The sequence below is a fragment of the Phascolarctos cinereus genome, unplaced genomic scaffold, assembly GCF_003287225.1.
Source record: "Phascolarctos cinereus isolate Bilbo 61053 unplaced genomic scaffold, phaCin_HiC Scaffold_4;HRSCAF=312, whole genome shotgun sequence".
Lineage (NCBI taxonomy): Eukaryota > Metazoa > Chordata > Mammalia > Diprotodontia > Phascolarctidae > Phascolarctos > Phascolarctos cinereus.
Window position 1 is genome coordinate 134132673 of NW_027555847.1, and position 18481 is coordinate 134151153.

The 18481-nt window shown below is 37.5% G+C and overlaps 1 protein-coding gene and 1 pseudogene across 2 annotated transcripts in view; both read right to left on the reverse strand.

The window, feature by feature from the left end:
• Positions 1 to 18481, reverse strand: part of RAB40C (RAB40C, member RAS oncogene family) — a 72336-nt gene that overhangs the window by 13860 nt on the left and 39995 nt on the right. For both annotated transcript variants that reach the window (XM_021006785.2, XM_021006784.2), the window contains exons 3-4: positions 16890 to 16950; positions 14598 to 14658 (exon numbers count right to left, since the gene is read on the reverse strand). In XM_021006785.2, coding sequence (XP_020862444.1) covers positions 14598 to 14658; positions 16890 to 16950 — 122 coding nt within the window. The remainder of the gene's footprint in view (positions 1 to 14597; positions 14659 to 16889; positions 16951 to 18481) is intronic.
• LOC144456813 (large ribosomal subunit protein P2 pseudogene) lies at positions 3589 to 10688 on the reverse strand (annotated as a pseudogene).

Genomic DNA, 18481 nt, shown 5'->3' on the forward strand with positions numbered 1-18481 from the left:
CTCTTAAACCTTTGCAAGAAGCCTTGCTGTGCAGATTTTATCACCGCTTCAATCCTCCCAAGATGATAATTTCTTCAAGGTAGTTCTTACAAAACTGGAAATAACTGCCAAGTATAGGTATCCTATCAAAATAGTAGCCACATGTGTCTAAGGCTACTGAAGATGTTGAATGTGAGGCAAGGCAAAATTGTTCAAAAGACTAAAGACAAGTTCGGAAAGCCCCTCTGCAGCCTGTCATGTGTGCCCATGCCCTATTAGCACTCTCTAAACCTTTAAGGTTACAATAAAGGTGAGACTTCCACTGATAAAGTAGATCAAAAGCAAAGTTCTTTTCACCTTATAAGAGCAACCCAATTTCAAATGGCACTGATGCCAAAGATTTACCACTTCCTTTCCTCCAAAGAAGAAGGAGCTCACTACTGCTGTGCACACATGAAGACTCTACACAGGCCTGGGAGGAACACACAGTGATGGTCCTGCACCCATTCTCTTCAGCTTGTGGCCTGTGGGCTGTACTATACCCACTATTAAATTTCACTTAGACACATGTTATATGTTGGGCCATGCCTTCACTCTTCAGTGGCATGTTGGTAACTACTTAATGATGCCTTTAGAGAGTATTTGCTTATAAGCATGTGTCACAATAAAAAGACTTCTTGAAACACCTAAAATCAGAAATGACTTATTTGAAAGGTCTCTGAATATTGATATCAATTCAGGCACAAGGAGACATAGCTTTCCAAAGATCTTTACCTGTGTCATGAATGATATTCAATGCAGATTCCAAACCAAAGATTCCAAAATGCTCCTGTTTGCTGATAACACTCTAGGGTTCTATCAAGCCAAAGAACACTACAGATCCTCCTTAAGGAAATCTACAATTATTCAAGGAAGTTGGTCCTGACTCTCCACAAAGAAAAAAAAAACCAAGTACACAAAAATGCTTGTTGCCCAGACAATGCTGTTTTATCTTAGATGGACACTGAAGCTGGACAATGACCCAGAACTGAAGAGAAGGAAGAGAATGAGTTGAATTGCATTTGTAAGATTGCAGTGCTTTTAAGGCTTCTCCCTGAAATAAAAGGGAATCTTTTTAACATTAATATTCTTGTGATGATACTATATGGCTGAGAGTCATGGAATACCACAGTCTCTGAAGAATTGCAGTTTCAGGTCAACTTCAAAGCAACTGAGAGGTTGCACAGCAGGTATGAATAGGCCATAACAAATTGCTAACAAAAGACTGCACAGGAGAAGCAGCATAAGGGCTATCCCAAAGAAATATCGCTTAGAAAAGAAGGCGAGCTGGCCACATAAGAAAGTAAAGCATTATTGGTGGACGGCCTGAATGTTCTAGTGAAGAGACCTAGAAGAAGGCCCTTAGCATACTAGATAGATTCCCTGTAAATGATTTATAAGAGAACATGCACAAGAATTATTCAGGATGGGAGGATGAGAAAGTGTAGCTAGAGTGCAATTTGCACTGAAGTCAGGAGGCACAATGATGAGATTTCAGATGCACTGAAGTACTACCAAAATGTTTTTGTTCTGCCCACTCCTCTGGTTAAGGTGCTAACAGGCATCTCAAAGTTAACATGTCCACAACAAAACTTATCATTCTCCCCAAACCCTCCCCCCTCTGAACTTCCCTGTTTTTGTCAAAAGCACCACCATCCTCTTAGTCAACCAGGTTCACAATCTCAGTGTCACCATTCTATCTAATTGACATGACATGTCTAATATGTTTGCAAATCTTGTTTCTATCTTCACAGTATCTCTTGTAAGCCCTTCTTTCCACTCTAGATGAAGCCTTCATTATCTCTTGCCTAGACCTAAATCATCAAATGCAATAGCAGTTCATCCAATCAACCCCACCCCAAAAACTGCCAATGTGATTTTTCTGAAGTGTATAGGTATGATCGTAATTCAAGGAGCTACAGTGGCCCTCTATTACTTCTACGATTAAATATGATTGGCATTTAAAGTTCTTCATAATCTAGTTCTACCTTTCCAGTCTTCTTATACTTTACTCCATTGGTGGACAGCCTGAATATTCTAGTGAAGAGACCTAGAAGGCCTTTAGCATACTGGATAGATTCCCTGTAAATGATTTATAAGAGAGCATGGACAAGAATTACTCAGGATGGGAGGATAAGAAAGTTATTCCAGTTACAATGGCCTTTTTATAGATCCTTGACTCTTAGCACATTTTTGCCCAGGCTGCCCCCATGTCTGGAATGTTCTGCCTCCTCACCTTTACCTCTTAGTTTCCTGGGCTTTCTTCAAGATTTGGCTCAAATTCTACTTTAGATGAGTTCTTTCCAGGTTCCCTCAGTTACTAATGCCTTCTCTTTTGATTTTATCTTATAATACCTGTATATACCTTTTATATATCTAGTATTTACATGTTGTCTTCCCCATAACAATTTAAGTTCCATGAGGACAGGGCCTATTTTTGTCTTTCTTTGTATTCCTGGTGCTTAGCACAATGCTTGCTGCATAGTAAACACTTTATAAATGAGAATATTAATTTTACAGATAAGAAAACCTAAATTTGGAAGATGTTTCAGAAGCAGGAATAGAACCCAGGTCTTCTCAAGTCCAGAGTTCTTTTCACTACAACATAACTCACAAGGAGTCTACAGAAATTTAAGACATTGAAGAAATTAAACTTTTTTACTGATGCCTGTCTTTTATGACATCACATTCATTTTAAAATCTACTTCCCCTTCCTAACAAAGCTAGCCTCCCTCTGTAACCAAGATAAAATGACCAATCAGCACTGGCCATCATCCGATCACATATGTAATTTCCCATATCTTGTAGGCCCTACTTCTGTTGAAACTTAATGATAAGATAAGGAAGACATGTGACTTAGCATCTAATGGAATCTGATGTTAAATAATACTTGTCCCATCTACTTCACCAGAGTAGCTGAGAACAAAGTTCCCTTTTAAGTTCTTCATAACTCAGTCCCTTCCTATCTTTATAGTCTTCTTACACTTTATTTTACTCCTTGAACTATACAAACCAGTCACACTGGGCTACCATACGATTTGTACATGTGAGCCTTTGCACTGGCTGCTGTACAAATCTAGAATGTTCATACTCCCTACCTCTGCATCTTGGAATCCCTGGTTTCCTTCAAGCATCAGTACAAGGGGCACTTCCTTCATGAAGCTTTTCCTGTTTCCTCCTCACACCCCAAGTACTAAGTCACCTCTTCCCAAAAGTAATTTGTAGTCATTTTTTATACATTCTGAATATACTCATATGTGTCTCCATGAAAATATAAATTTCTTGAGGGCAGGAGCTGTTTCCCTTTTATTTTTGTATTTCTAAGTACTTAGTATAAAATGCATCACATGTAACAGCACTTAATAAATGCTTGCTGATTGGCTGATTTATAAACTGTAAAATTAGTATAGATGTATTACTGTTAATTGGTTTTTAAAATTTTTATGAAGAAACATAGGAAGAATTTTCTTAGCAACTCAGATCTTGGACGATATTTGGGAATAAAAGAACTTAAAAAATAGCCTACATAATAAACAAGCTCACTACGGCCATAAAATTTTGCTAGAGATTTATTGCCTTTGATGTATCTGATACTTCAAAGCAAAAGAAAGAAAAAGCATAAACTTTCCAAATTAAAAAATCAATCCCTTCTTATATCCTTAATTTAGGCTTCCATTTTGTGGTATATTGGAGTCAAGGGACCTTAGAGGCCATGAAATCTGTTCACTTCATTTTGCAAATTAGGAAACTGAGGCTGAGATAGTTTAAATGACTTGCCCAGGGTCATACAGCTAATAAGTATCTGAGGGCAGCATTTGAACCCAGATCTCACTGACACCAAGTCTAGTACTTGATCTACTTTAAGGTGGAACCTCTCAAAACCAGAATCCCCCCATTTTGGCTTTGCCATTTACTAGTTGAGGGATCTTACTTCATCTCTTGGAGTCCATCTCCTCAAATATAAAATGAGGATGATAATACCTAACTCAGGATTTTTGTGAGGATAAAATATGATATGCACATAAAGAGTTTGCAAACTTTAAAGTGCTAAGTAAATATCAATTATCATCATTACTAGGTGAAGTGCTAATGAGTACACAGATATCAATTCAACAAGCATTAGGGGAGATAATAGACAAATGCATGAGATATAAAAAGAAAGTGCAAAAGGGAGGGAAGACACAAGGTAAAATTTGGTTTGGGTTTTTTTGTTTTTGTTTTTTTCTTAAACAAAAGGTTTATTTGCTCTAGGGTCAGGGTGAGTGCTCAGTCAAAGAGACCAAAGCCCACGTCGTCATCAGACTCCTCTTTCTTCTCCTCTGCAGCAGCAGGGGCTACGACACCAGCCACCAGCAGCAGGGACAGCAGAGCCAGCATTGGCAGCAACAGCGACAGCACCACCAGCAGGCATGGAGGCCAGCTTACTGCTCCCCTGGGCAATCACATCTTCTATGTTCTCGCCACTCAGCTCACTGATGACCTTCTTCAGCCGCTCCTCATCTGTCTTGATGCCCATGTTGTCCAAGATCTTTTTCAGGTCCTTGGGGTTGGGAGAATCATTGCCACTGAGGATGGCCAGGAGGTAGGCTGCCACGTAGTGCATCTCGGAGGTCTGGGTTCTACTCAGGTCTGGTCTGGCGTTCTCAGCCTAGTGCTGCAGAAATGGTGGTAGTGGCGGCGGCTGCAGCAAGTTCAACCTCGGTGGAGTCAAGGCCGGGAAAGGTGGGTTGGGTTTTTAAAAACAGGTAAGAATTCAACAGGAAGGAAGAAAAGAACACATTGTAGATGCTCAGAACAGCACGTGCAAAGGCTAGAAGGTAGCCAAATGTGGGAGTATGCATTGAAGACTGGGAGTAATACAGTTTGGCTGGAGTACAGAATATATGGAAGGAAGTCTTATGAAAAGGTAAAGTAACACCAGAGTGTGGAGTGCTTTGAATGTCATTCTGAACTTTACTCAAGCAATAGGGAGCTAATGAATGTTTTTGTCAGTGTAATGATAAGACCACATATATAAGGAATATTACAATAGCAGTGTGGTATGAAGAGAAAAGCAGAAGTGAAAAGTGTTAGGTTTATTGTGATAGTTCAGAAAAGTGGAGGGCTTACAATTGGGTGGCATCAGTGAGGAGAGAAAAGGAACACATTTAAAAATCAGAGAATCTAAGAAGTGAAAAGGACTTAGCTGTTATCTAGTCCAATCTTGGTAATAAAGATTCTCCTCTACAATGATGATGACATCAATCTCTGTTTGAAGAATCTCCAGTAAAGGGGAACCCACATCTCTCAAGGTGGCCAATTCCCTTTTTGGCCAGTCCTAATTTCTAGGAAGTTTTCCCTTCTCATTTGCATTGAGCTAAACTCTGCTACTCTGCAACTCCCACTGAATACTCCTAGTTCCCTCTAGAGTGAAGGAGAGCAATCAATCAGAAAGAGTTTATTTAGCACCTACTCAGTGCCAGACACTCTACAAGGTCCTGGGAGAAAAAAGAAAGTCTTTTTTCTTAAAGAGTTTATAGTCTATCAAAGAAACAAGTCTAACCACTCTTACCTCTGACAGCCCTTCAAACACTTGAAGACTATGTTATATCCCCCCTAAACTATCCCTTTTCCAGACTTATCTCTAACCCATACCACTTCCAGTTCCTACATATGATCCTTGTATGACAGACAACTCCAGGTCATTTATGTTCTTCCTAAAATGTGTTGTCTAGAATTGAACATAATAGCCCAAGTGAAATCTGATCAGGGCAGGCTACAACAGTATTACTGCCCAATTCTAGACATGGCTGCAGATATTTTAAACAGAACTGACAGAACTTGGTGATTGATTATAAGCAAAGAAGAAAGAGTATAGGATGATACCAAGAATTAGTACATGTGAGACCAGGTGAATGGTGTCATCTTTGACAGAAAAAGGGAAGTCAAAAAAGAGATTTTTAAAAAGGGCTTCCAACAGTTATACTTGTTCCTTCTTTTCTCTTCCCACTGTATCCTAGAACAGGCCTATACCATTACCTTCTCAAACTATGGCAATGGTCTCCTGACTTTGGAGAATGAAATGGAGTCAACTGCTCTGCCAGTATACCACAATACCCTAATAACATTAATCTGTCAACAAGTCAGTCAGTAATTATGCATTTACTAAGTGCTTACTATGTGCTGGGTACTGTGCTAAACGTTGGAGATATAAAGAAAGGCCCAAATATAGTCCTGCTTTCAAGGAGCTCACATTCTATCGGGTGAACAATATGCAAATAACCATTTACATACAGATTAACAGAAAGAAGGGTACAAGGAGTAAGGGGGTGGGGAAAGGCCTCCAACAAAAGGTGGTGTTTTTAGCTGAGCCTTAGACAGTGAGGAAGGAACGTGAAGGTGAGGAAGGAAACATTCCATGCATAGGGGACAACCAAGGGCAAATTCACGGAGCCAGGAGATGGAGGGTCCTACGTGAGTAATAGCAAACAGGCCAGTGTAGCTAGACTGCAGGTCTTTTCTCAGTCCTCATCCTTCTCAATCTATCTGCTGCCATCCTGTCACCTCTTGGATATCTCTTCTCTCTGGGTTTTTGTGACACTATTCTCTCCTGGTCGCTTCCTACCTGTCTGACTGTTCCTTGTCAGTCTCCTTTGCTGGCTCATCATCGACAACATATCCTCAAAACTTTGGATGTAACCCCAACGTTCTGTCCTGGGCCCATTTCTCTTCTCCTTTTGTGTTCTCTGTTTTGGCAAGCACATCAGCTTCCATGTGTTTAGCTATCATCACTATACAGATGACTCCCAGATCTACTTATCCAACCCCAGCCTCTCCACTCAAGATTCACTCATATCACCAATTGTCTATTGGATGTTTCAAACTAAATGCCATGGAAATATCCTTTTATTTAAAATTTTTTTAATTAACAAAAATTTATTGTTTCAGGTTCTTACCTAATCCACCCATTTGAAAAGAAAAACATCACCCTCGTGACAAACATGTATAGTCTGCCCAAAGGGCTATAAAATTATGCATACCCTTTGACCCACCAATACCACTTCTAGGGCTGTATCCCCAAAGAAATCACAAAAATGGGAAAATGAGCCACATGCAAGAAAATATTTATAGCAGCTCTTTTTGTGGTAGCAAAGAACTGGAAATTGAGGGAATGGCTGAACAATGAATGTAACAGAATACTATTGTTTCATAAGAAATGGTGAGCAGGCTGACTTCAGAAAAACCTGGAAAGACTTACATGAACTGATGCTGAGTGAAGTGAGCAGAACCAGAAGAATGTTGTACACAGGAACAGCCACAACGTGTGATGACTGACTTTGATGGACTTAACTCTTCTCAACAATACAAGGATCTAAGACAATTCCAAAAGACTTACGATGGAAAATGCTATCCACATCCAGAGAAAGAATTATGGAGTCTGAATGCAGATCAAAGCATACTATTTTCTCTTTTTTTTCCCTTTCTTGTGATTTTTCCCTTTGGTTCTAATTATTCTTTACAACATGCCTAATGTGGAAATATGTTTAATGAGTGTACATGTGTGGCGTACATCAGACTACATACTGCCTTGGGGAGAGGGGAGCAGACGTAGGAGGAAAAATTTAGAACTCAAAATGTTATAGAAGTAAACGCTGAAAACTTAAAACAAATAAATAAAAACAATTTAAAAACATGCATAGTCAGGCAAAAATTAATTCTCACATTGGCTATGTTGTGTGTGTCTGTCTGTCTATCCATCTCTATCAATACCTTGAATCCATTACCTCTCTATCAGGAAGCAGGTAACATGTTCCATCATGGGTCCTCTGAAAACATTGGTCACTGAAATAATTAGAATTCTTAAGTCCTTTAAAACTGTTTGTCTTTACAGTGTTATTTTCTAAACTCTTCTCCTGTTTCTGCTCTCTTCACTTGGCATCAATTCATACAAATTTTCCTTAGTCTCTCTAAAATCATCCCCTTCATCATTTCTTACAGCACTATAACATTCCATTACATTTATACCAGAATTTCTTCAGTTGTCCCTAAATGATGGATGTATCCTTAGCTTTCCAGTTCTTTGTCACCACAAAAAGAGCTGCTACAAATGTTTTTGTACATATGGGTCTTTTACCTCTTTCTCTGATCTCTTAGGGCTCTCCAGAGACATCTTAAAACTAAACATATCTAAAATGGAACTCTTATCTTTCTCCCAAAGTTTGGGTTCAAATTTTCCTATATCTGTCAAAGGCACCAACAGACTTTCAGTATTTCAGATGTGTAATCTTTTTTTTTCTTAAAGGCAATTGGGGTTAAGTGACAAGCCCAGGGTCACACAGCTAATAAGTGTCAAGTGTTTGGTGTGAGACCGGATTTGAACTCAGATGCTCCTGACTTTAGGGCCAGTGCTCTATCTACTGCGCCACCTAGCTGCCCCCAGATGTGTAATCTTGCCATTATTTACGACTCCTTTACTCCCTATTCACATAACCAAATCACTTGACAAATCTTGATGTTTCTACTTTCTCAGTATCTCTACCAGTCTATCCCTCCTCTCCACTGTTGTAGCTATCACTTTAGTTCAGGCTATCATCACCCCTTGGTCTAGGTAAGTCTTTCACCACTTAGTCCATCCTACATTCTATTGCCAAAGTATGTTTCCTTAAGCTCAGATACGATCATGTTACTTATCTCCTCAAACAATTCCAGTTGCATAACAATACTATTGCCTTTAGAATAAAATAAATTAAAATCTCTTTTGTTTTAATTTTAAAGTCCTACACAATCTGGCCCCAATCCACTTTTACAGCATCATACTTTTCACTTTAAACTATGCAATCAAACAAAGTAGCCTTCTCTCTGTTACTAACTCACAATATTCTATTTCCTATCTCTATGCCTTTGAAGTAGCTGTCCTCGGTGCCTGGAATGCACTTGCTTCTCCTCTCCATCTCACAGAATCCCTTTCTTCCTAAAAAAATGTAGCTTCAATATCATCTGCACAAAGACTTTCCTAATCCTTTCAAGTGCTAGTGCCCCTCTTCCTAAACTACTTTCTTTGTCTTTTGCATGTGTGTGTGTGTGTGTATGCATTAATTTTACCTTTACGCTGCATATATTATGTGCTCTTCTCCTCTCCCCCCCTCCCCCATTAGAATGAAAGTTCATTGAGAATAGGGATTGTGTTTTATTCTTTGTACTTGAACCCCCATGACCTACAACAGTGACTGGTACATAGTAGGTGCTTAACAAATACTTGCTGATTAAATGATTGAGTAAAGGCTAAGAAGTCTGATATCCTTTGACCCAGTAATACCACTACTAGATCTGTATCACAAATAGATCAAAGAAAAGGGAAAAGGACCTATATGCACAAAAATATTTATAACAGCTCTTTCTGTGGTGGCAAAGAATTGGAAACTGAGGGGATGCTCATCAATTGGGGAATGGATGAACAAGTTGCGGTATATGAGTGCAATAGAACAGTACTGTGCTGTAAGAAATGACAAGTAGGAAAAAATCTGTGAAGACTTATATGAACTGATGCAAAGTAAAGTGAGCAGAACCAGGAGAACATTGTACATAGTAAACACAATATTGTAATGATGATCAAATGTGAGAGTTAGCTACTCTGATCAAGACAATGATCCATGACATTTCCAAAGCACCCACGTTAAAAAATACTATCCACTGCTGGAGAGAGTTCCTAAGCCCTGGTTTGAAGTAAGAATACCATAGCCTCAGGTTGCAGGGATCTTTAACTAGAAACCTGGTACAGGTTCCATCTCCCTGACCCTGTAAAAAGCTTCAGGCTTCCATAAAATATGCTCCTGGTATGGGCTTTTCTGTTTGGATCTCTTTCCTAGTGTCAGCATGCGTTAGGCAGTCTTTCTGCATAGACTTGGGCTGGTAATATGCATTAACTGTTGTTTTTTTCTTGAATTTCTTGATCATTACTTTGTTTTAATAATCCTTTTTCATCCCTGCTAGAGTAGTTGTGAGATAGCTAAGTTATTCTGCTTCCATGTACTCTGTAATATTGAGGAATCTCTCTCCCATGGAATAAACCCCACTTTTTAGGGCTTTTCACATGAATAAATGTTTTCTTTATGTTTTACCAAAGGCTTTTTCTGCATCTAGTGAAATTATACATTGAAAAATTCTTACTTATGTGATTATACTAATTTTTTTCCTGATGTTGAACCAGACTTGGAACTTTGGGTATGAGTTTAATTTAGTCTTGTTTTCTAGATATATTTCTATATGGTCTATTTAAGATTTTACTTAAAATATGTGCATCGACAATTATTAGTGAAATTGGACTAAACCTCTTTCTTAGTTTTGTCTCTCTAGCTTTACTATCTGGACAATCTCTGTCTGAGAAAAAGTTTTGTAAAGTACCTTTTATCTCTATTTTATAAGAAAAATTTTCATACCATAGCTACACATTGCCTTTCAAACATCTGATAAAAAATCATTTGTAAATCCACCTGGCCCAGATGTTCCCTTCCTTTGGAAGTTTACTTGCTCAAATGTCTTTTCTGAGAATCTTTTATTTGTTTTATTAGCTTGGATATTTAAAATTTTTGTTATGCTTGCTTTTTATAAGGGAAAGGTTTCCATCCAAATAAACTATAAATCCTTTCATTTGAAAAAAAAACTTCCAAGTATATTTGCAATCACATTAAATGATGCAGTTATTCTATTACTAAAGCACATTTCTAATACAAGGGCTGATTTTCAGAGCTCAAAAAAGTACAGCAGGAATTACAGGCTAGATTACACACATGAATCCATCTTTTCTCCTCATCCTACCTAGATGGAAAGGAACTCTTCCAGGAAGAAAACAGCATATCTTACACAAAACATTTCAGTGAAAGGATTTTATTTCAAATTGGAAAAAAAAAAGGTACCCACAATAAAAATCTATTTAAACAAAATAAACTTCCTGGCAGGAATCTTAGGCAAAGAAAGAGAACTGCGTGCTCTGTGTGTGTTTCTTATTACTCATAACTGTCTTTTGATAGATGTAGAACCACTCCTACCAAGGGGACTTAGAGAAAAAACTATTTGGCTCCCTTCCTCAAGTAGACAGCTCAGATGCTAGAATACATATAGTGACTTAATAGTATGGAAAAATGTTATAAAGAAAATTTATCAAACTCCTTCCAATCCCCAAATAAAACAGAAAGAAAGTAACAAAAGTGCAGTTAAGTGTTGCTCTGGAGAACAGCAAAGAGAAGAGGCATGTACTTAGTACCATGAGTCTTCTTTCCTCATGTTTGCCTTGCTTGCCTGTCAAAAGCAGATGGGCTCATGTGATATGGCCCCACAAACTGTCAGTCACAGACATTACTGTACTGATTTATTTTCAGTTCAAATTCCTTAAATCTAAGCAGCACTAAAGAGAGGTTATTCACATAGATTTCAATTACTTCTTTCTTCCTTTCTCCTTCCTGCCTCAAGAATTTAAACAAATTCAGTCATGAAAGAATACTGAGAATGAATGACATCTGTCATGACAGAGATGAACGTGGGTGATAAAAATTGCTTCAACATAGGTTTTTAATCCCTGGAGAAAAACCATAAAATGGGAGAATTTCCAAGTCAATTCAAATGATTACCAATTCACTCTATTTGGCACCAGTAAAAAGCAGCACTTATGGAACTAGAACTACGTTACAAAAAAAAGACCGAGCCAGTTCCCCAACAGTCTTAGAACTACGCAGCTTATTTTTAAAAAATTTATATTAAAAACCATGGGGTCCCTATAAGTATGCAAACAAAGCAAGGTGAAGCATAAATTAGATGGATGGCTATGCTGTTGTATGTGCTATTAATTTAATTATAAGCATGATGTGTAAAGGTAGCCTTGATTTATAAGTTTAGGCATGGTTTACTGAGACACTATCCATCTTATTAGGATTATCATGGACCCACAGACATGCCGGTTCAATTTCTGTTAGCTACACACAAATCTGTTAGAAAAACCTCAGTCCTGGGGCAGCTAGGTGGGGCAGTGGATAGAGCACCGGCCCTGAAGTCAGGAGGACCCAAGTTCAAATCCGGCCTCAGACACATAACACTTACTAGCTGTGTGACTCTGGGCAAGTCACTTAACCCCAACTTCCTTGCCCCACCCCACCCCCAAAAAAAGGAAAAAGAAAAATCTGTCTACCAAAGCCCTTTTGCATTCAATTTGAGGTTTCAATTTCAAAAGATCTAGGTACTTGATAATTTTAGTTAAAGGCCTAACTTTGGGGAATCAGCTCCATTTCTCTCCTAGGCCACTGAAAGGTGCTAGAATATTATATAATGCACAATCACTTTATAATATTATACCTCACCTAAGTCCTGTTAAAGAACTGATGATAAAGTTGTGCTGATATATTTGTGGCGTGTTCTTAACAATTCTGATACTGAATTTTCAAACAACAGATAAAGATTAAATCTACATTTCTTTTGCCTCCATTAAATTTCCTCATTCTGTACACTCTCTAGTAGTAGTATGTGGAGAATCTGAATAGCATTATATCACAGAAACCCTAAAGAGAAAAGTTTAAAGAGGGGTAGGGGTTTTTTTTTTTGGTGGTAATGCATAGATTTTATTCAAATATCACTGTATCTGGACAGTACAAGCCAAAAGACCATGCTCACCCCTCCCTTCTCAGTGAAAGATCCCCAAGGAGATGGAGTATGGGGGCCTGGTGGGAAAACACTGTTACACTTCTGGGCACTAACCACCCCCAAGGCTTAGCACACAACTCACCTGATTCTACAGTCAAAGTTTTCAAACTGGGTTAAGAGCTCCCTGATTTCTGGACTCAGGTGTCCTGCTGCCTTGGCAGCTTCTGTAATAGGTTTCTGATATGCACCTTTCCTCTTAGGTTAAATGTTAGTTTGAAAAATTTAGAGAAAAGGGACAGTTAGGAAAAAGATACGAGATCTTACAGAGTATGAGGACTGAGAAAATGCCACTTGATTTAGTAATTAGAGGGTTATTAGTGACTTCTGTAAGAGCAGTTTCAGCAAAGGAATAGGGGTAGAAACCAGAATAAAGGAGTTAAAGAATATGTCAGAAGGAAAAGAATGTAGTGCAATGCTTCTTTTAACCATTTCCTCCTTTCAACTACCATAGGCCTCACTTTAGTTTCAGGTCCTCGTCTCTCATCAGAATTATTTTAGTAGTTTTCAAACTATCTTCCCTTATTCTTATCTCTTCCCTGTTCAATCTATCCTATGAAACTCAATTCAACAAACATTTATTAAGCACTTACTGTGAGTTATAAGGTTTGGATAAAGTGAGATACAAGGTTTAGATAAGATATGGCTCCTCCCCACTTGGAATTTACAATCTAGTACAATACGTAATAGCCAAATTCCTTAAAGTGCAGCCCACCAAAGATCTTCACTCATAACTTGGCCACAGTTTACTTTTATAGCCTTATCTCATTTTCTCTCCTAAATGTACCCACGCTTAAGGCGAAATGGACTGACTACCTGCCATTTTTTAAATAGTTTTGGTTCCAAAACCATTGAGTTAGTTTGCTTTGAACAAACATAAAATGTCTCCCACTAAAAGACTAGTTTTAGTCAAAAAATGAGATGACTTAATTAGCTAATTTTTTTTTTATCATGAACTTGACAAACACGAACGTTTCTATATACAAAAAACAGAAAAAGAGGATTGGAGATGAGTTCAAGGACTATTTATCATTTTTAAATTTTCTATCCTGAAAAACACAAAACATTGCACATAGTTGGTACTGAATAATGTTTAATTGAATTTAAAGCATTTTACTGGCATCTTTTAACGTATTAATGCATTATTTTTAAACTATAATTATTTGTATGTCATATCCCCCAGCTAAGCAGTAAATTCCATGAGTAGAGACTTTTATCTCCTCTAGCCTCTGGCCCAACCCTAGCCACAGAAGAGATACTAAACACAGAAATAACATCAGTTTTAATGCCCCTCCAAAATCTGCTACATTTTCCACCACTAAAGAATTTGAACCTATGTCTTCTAACTCCTAGACTAATGCTTTTCCCAAGCATACCACTGTTTTTAAAATACAAATTTTGGCAAATTTAAGAGTAAAGAAATATTCAGCCAAAATTCCAGGTTATCTAGATTTTGTTATCTCTGCAACATCAACCTCTCCTAAGGGTCTACAATTCAACAGTTTGTGACACTGACTTGGTCTCAGTAGAATGAGAAAGAAAAATAAAAAGATCAAGAGAAGGTGAAAGAAAAGTGAAAAGGAAACATTTAAGAGTAAGCTACCAAAAACTAATACAGACTAGTAACCATACTTTTTACTTTCGTCATTAATGGCAAACTAGAGTTACATGGCTAAAACATCCTACTCACCACTAGCTATTATTCCTTGAACACTAGTGAAGTGAGGAACACTCACTTGTGAAGAAAACCTCTACTTGTGACAGATCATCTGCATAAACTAATTAAGGAAAGAATGTAACATTCTTAAAAGAGGATTAAAACATGCACTTATGTACTTTAATTTTGTCACTGCTAACAATTCAGATTAAAAAAACACTAGAAAATCAATGACAAGAAAAGAAATTTTTAGTTTTACCTGAGCACCCCTGGAGTAGGATCTGAAAATGGTGCAAAACCTCCCCTGACCAGATGTATCCCTGAAACGCAAACAGAATTCAGAAAACTATATTGAAAACCCAAAACCCTGGCCATTCTTCCTTTTTCATTGTGCTCAACAGATAGGAGGGTTCTGCCTCAATGAACTAGGAAGATCAGAGGTAGGTAGATGCTGCAACAGAGAGATCACTGGACTTGGAGTAAGGAAGATCTCAGTTCAAATCCTGCCTCAGACACTTGCCAGTTGAGTAACCTTGGGCAAGTTACTTAAGCCCTCTCAGCCTCCATTTCCTCAATTATAAAATTGGGATAAGAATATTACCTATCTTACAAAGTTGTTATGAGGGTCAAATGAAATAACAAATGTAAGGTACTTTGCAAACTATAAAGTGTTATAGAAATGATATCATCATCATTATTATTATTAATATTAGATCTTATTTTGCATTTAACTTCACCAAAATTTTGCAAGGTGTTAAAGATTTAAGATTTAAGGAGGAAGATTTCCTAAGTGTGGGAAGGACCTAGCATACAAAGGCTGGGGACTAGCTCTTGTCTATTTGCCAATGATGACAAATCCTGTCAATAGACAAATGTTGTCACTAATATTTGTACCACCTACCTCACAGGGTTGGTTTGAGCAAACTTTATAAATTATGCATATAAGCCATTATGAATTACTGGATGAGAGGTATAGTACAGTTTAGAGGTAGGGGGATGGATGACTTCTCTTCCAGACCAAGCTATAGTTAAGACAAAGTATACATATTACCTCCATTTTTTTCCTTTGCAGGTTTATGCTTTCCTTCAATATTTGACTCTGCCTGAATTATTTATTTAATACTTATCTAGTAGTATCTGCAGCAGCTACTTATCAGAATACAGTTCATTGACAGTCTAGCTAACTTCATGGCTCACATTCTCAGAAGCTGCTACGAAATATTTATTCTAGTATGGCAATGCTTCTTGTAACACATACTATATGTGGCAGCAGAGATGAATTCCTGCTCTGAAGTGTTAAATAAAGGAATAAAACTATTTTGTGCTGTAAAAATTAAACCGTGTCAAAATGAATACATGGATAAAAAATCTAGCCCCTGTGACGAATAAAAACATTTTCTGGGTAATTAATAATCAATTTATTAATTAGGTTAGTCAACAATCAATAAATTGATGGTCAGTGTTTTTTCTCAGTAACCAAAGGGTCCAAGGGAGAACCTGAAAGGTCTTAAATTCTTTCTGAAAGGCAACACCCCTGACAAGTGATAATCAACCCTGATCGGTGGATGTTTAATGAGGAGATGAGCTAAAAATCTTTAGCTCCTCCTTCTGAGTACATGGCTTCATCATGAGACTCATGTGGGGCAAGGGGAAGCCATCTCCTTTTAGACCTCTCTGGCTAGTTTCTTCCTTCATGAGCTGGGTGGCTCTGAACTCTAATGGAGCAGGATGACCAAGGACAGGCAAAGGCTCAATCAGACTGAACTCAGGAACAAATCTTATCACTCAGCCATGCCCTTTAGAGGCTGACTGACCTTTTCAGGAGTTAGGTTCTAATAAAAACAATAGGAAAAAGGTGAATCACAAATTAATTGTTATTAATAATAGTATAATATGAGTTTCTCTCATTCCCTTTCCTAACTAAAGACTTTTGAATAGGCTGACAACTAGCACTGACAATTGCCAGTATGTCAAATACAGATGTCTAGGTGATGTGACTGACCTAAGGCAACTTAACTGTCCCTTACAAATGTCTACTTCCTTAGCTACTTAAAGACACGTCTTTGGAAATATAGTCCCTCTTAACTTTTTCTGAGGGATGATACTCTGGAGAAGGATGAAAAGGATGCCAAGATCTCAAGTCCTCTCCCTGTCTCTCCTCAATTGGACTTGATCTCTTTCAGCTCTAAAAATCCTAGGATTCTAGTGAAAAAATTATCATTTTATAGAGAAAAGGGGAACTGGATGTCTTTAACAATAAAACCTTTGAAGACTGCTTTCTCTGAAACAGAAGTTCTTGTATTACATATTGTGTTTAAAAAACAGAGACTTATTTTAAATGGGCTCATCTGCATATAAGTTAATCTAAATGAGCCATCTTCTTGTATGTATGTATCTTTACTTTTATCACCTAATGAAACTGGGACATAGATATGTGTTTTAAAATTTCACTTCCTTACCTACCAACTCACCCCATCTTTGAAGGTGCTATACCATCACCGGGTCAGACAGAAGAGCTTTCAACTAACTTTGTTCAGCAATATAAACTCACCAAAGTTCCAGCTTGACCCGTCTGCCATCCAGTAAAATTGTAGTTGTTTTATAGTCTATCCCTGTAAAAAAACAAACAAACAAAAAGGAGAAATAAAAATCTGAATGAAGAGAATGGGGCACAAGGAAACTAGGATGAGTCAAGACCCAATGCTTACTAAAAGCATTATTACCATTCTGGATGGGTCTGTAAAATTGTGTGGTGATGTAATTTTATCTTAGTCTCAGAAAGAATGCTGGATTTGCAATGAAGAAGACCTAAGTTCTGAACTATTTACCATCAGCAAGCAAGATGCCTCACTTCTCTGGACCTCAGTTTCCTCATTTATATAATGAGAGTTTTGGACTGGATGAGCTTCCTTTTAGCTCTAACTAAATCCTATGAGCCTATTAACAGATACTCCCTTCTCTATTCTCCCCCTCCTCTCCAACGAATATGTTTGGAGCACTAGGGAGCATAAAGTGATAAAATGACAATCTCAATGGAGAGTATTTTTGACTCTGATACTCCAACTACTTACCTTCATTATTTTTCTTCAGACAACAGGACATTTTTTTAAAATACCACTCCTCCCTCTTAAAACAATTTATCAACAGAGCAAAGTCAGTCTTGAAGACATTAGTAGGAACTGAAGTATTTGAAAATTATGAACTTTAATTTACTGTTAATTTAGAAACTCCCTGGCAGCATTTAGTTTTAGGGTTCTTCCCTTTTGCTCCGTATTTCAAAGTTTAAAAGCGCAATCACTTTTTTAACCATTCATAATATTTGGACCAACAGGCTAGGGTCGGGTTCATTTTCTTCACTAAATAATGCTTTACAATATTATTTACTCATTTTAAAGAACAATGATATAGTTTGAAGTTCTATCTACTTGGTTGAAACCTTCACTATCATTGAGATTTCTCTAGGAACTCACATATCACTTATTAGTACCACTCATTTGCCACTTAGATTGCCTTACATTTATACATTTATACATTTTTTTGTGTATACATATCTGGGCTTCATAGCTATACTGCGAATTTCTTCAAGTGAAGTGTCTAATTTTTTTTTAAGTTGGAAAAGATATATTAAGGAGAAAAATATATTTTGATGGGTGTTATTTTACAAAATATGCCATCTTTCTGTAACTGATAGACTTATCAGGCAAAGCCCTTCCTCTGGTCCCTGAATGATCTCAGACAAGATGTCCAAACTTATGGAACAACAAAGCAAGTACTCAAAACCTGTATATTTCACATGTTTCTCATGCTGAATGAGATACCAGCTTGATTTATTTCTTCAAAATCAAAATCTTTAAAACCATACATTTCATAAACATTTAAATATGCCCTTTTCACTAGGTTCAGTCACCCCAGACTTACTCACGATAAGACACAATAACAATAGAATAAATGCTTTAATACAAAAGCCTAGACTCTCAGCCAAAAAGCCTTTCATCTATGGTTTGAACAATATGGATGTAGATTCTAACAATTCTTCCTCAATACCAATGTCATTCTCTTGTGATAAATGGAAGGTACTTGGCTAATACTTCTATCTCCCCCCACTGTATCCCTACTCCACCTCCCCACACTTCACTTTGACAT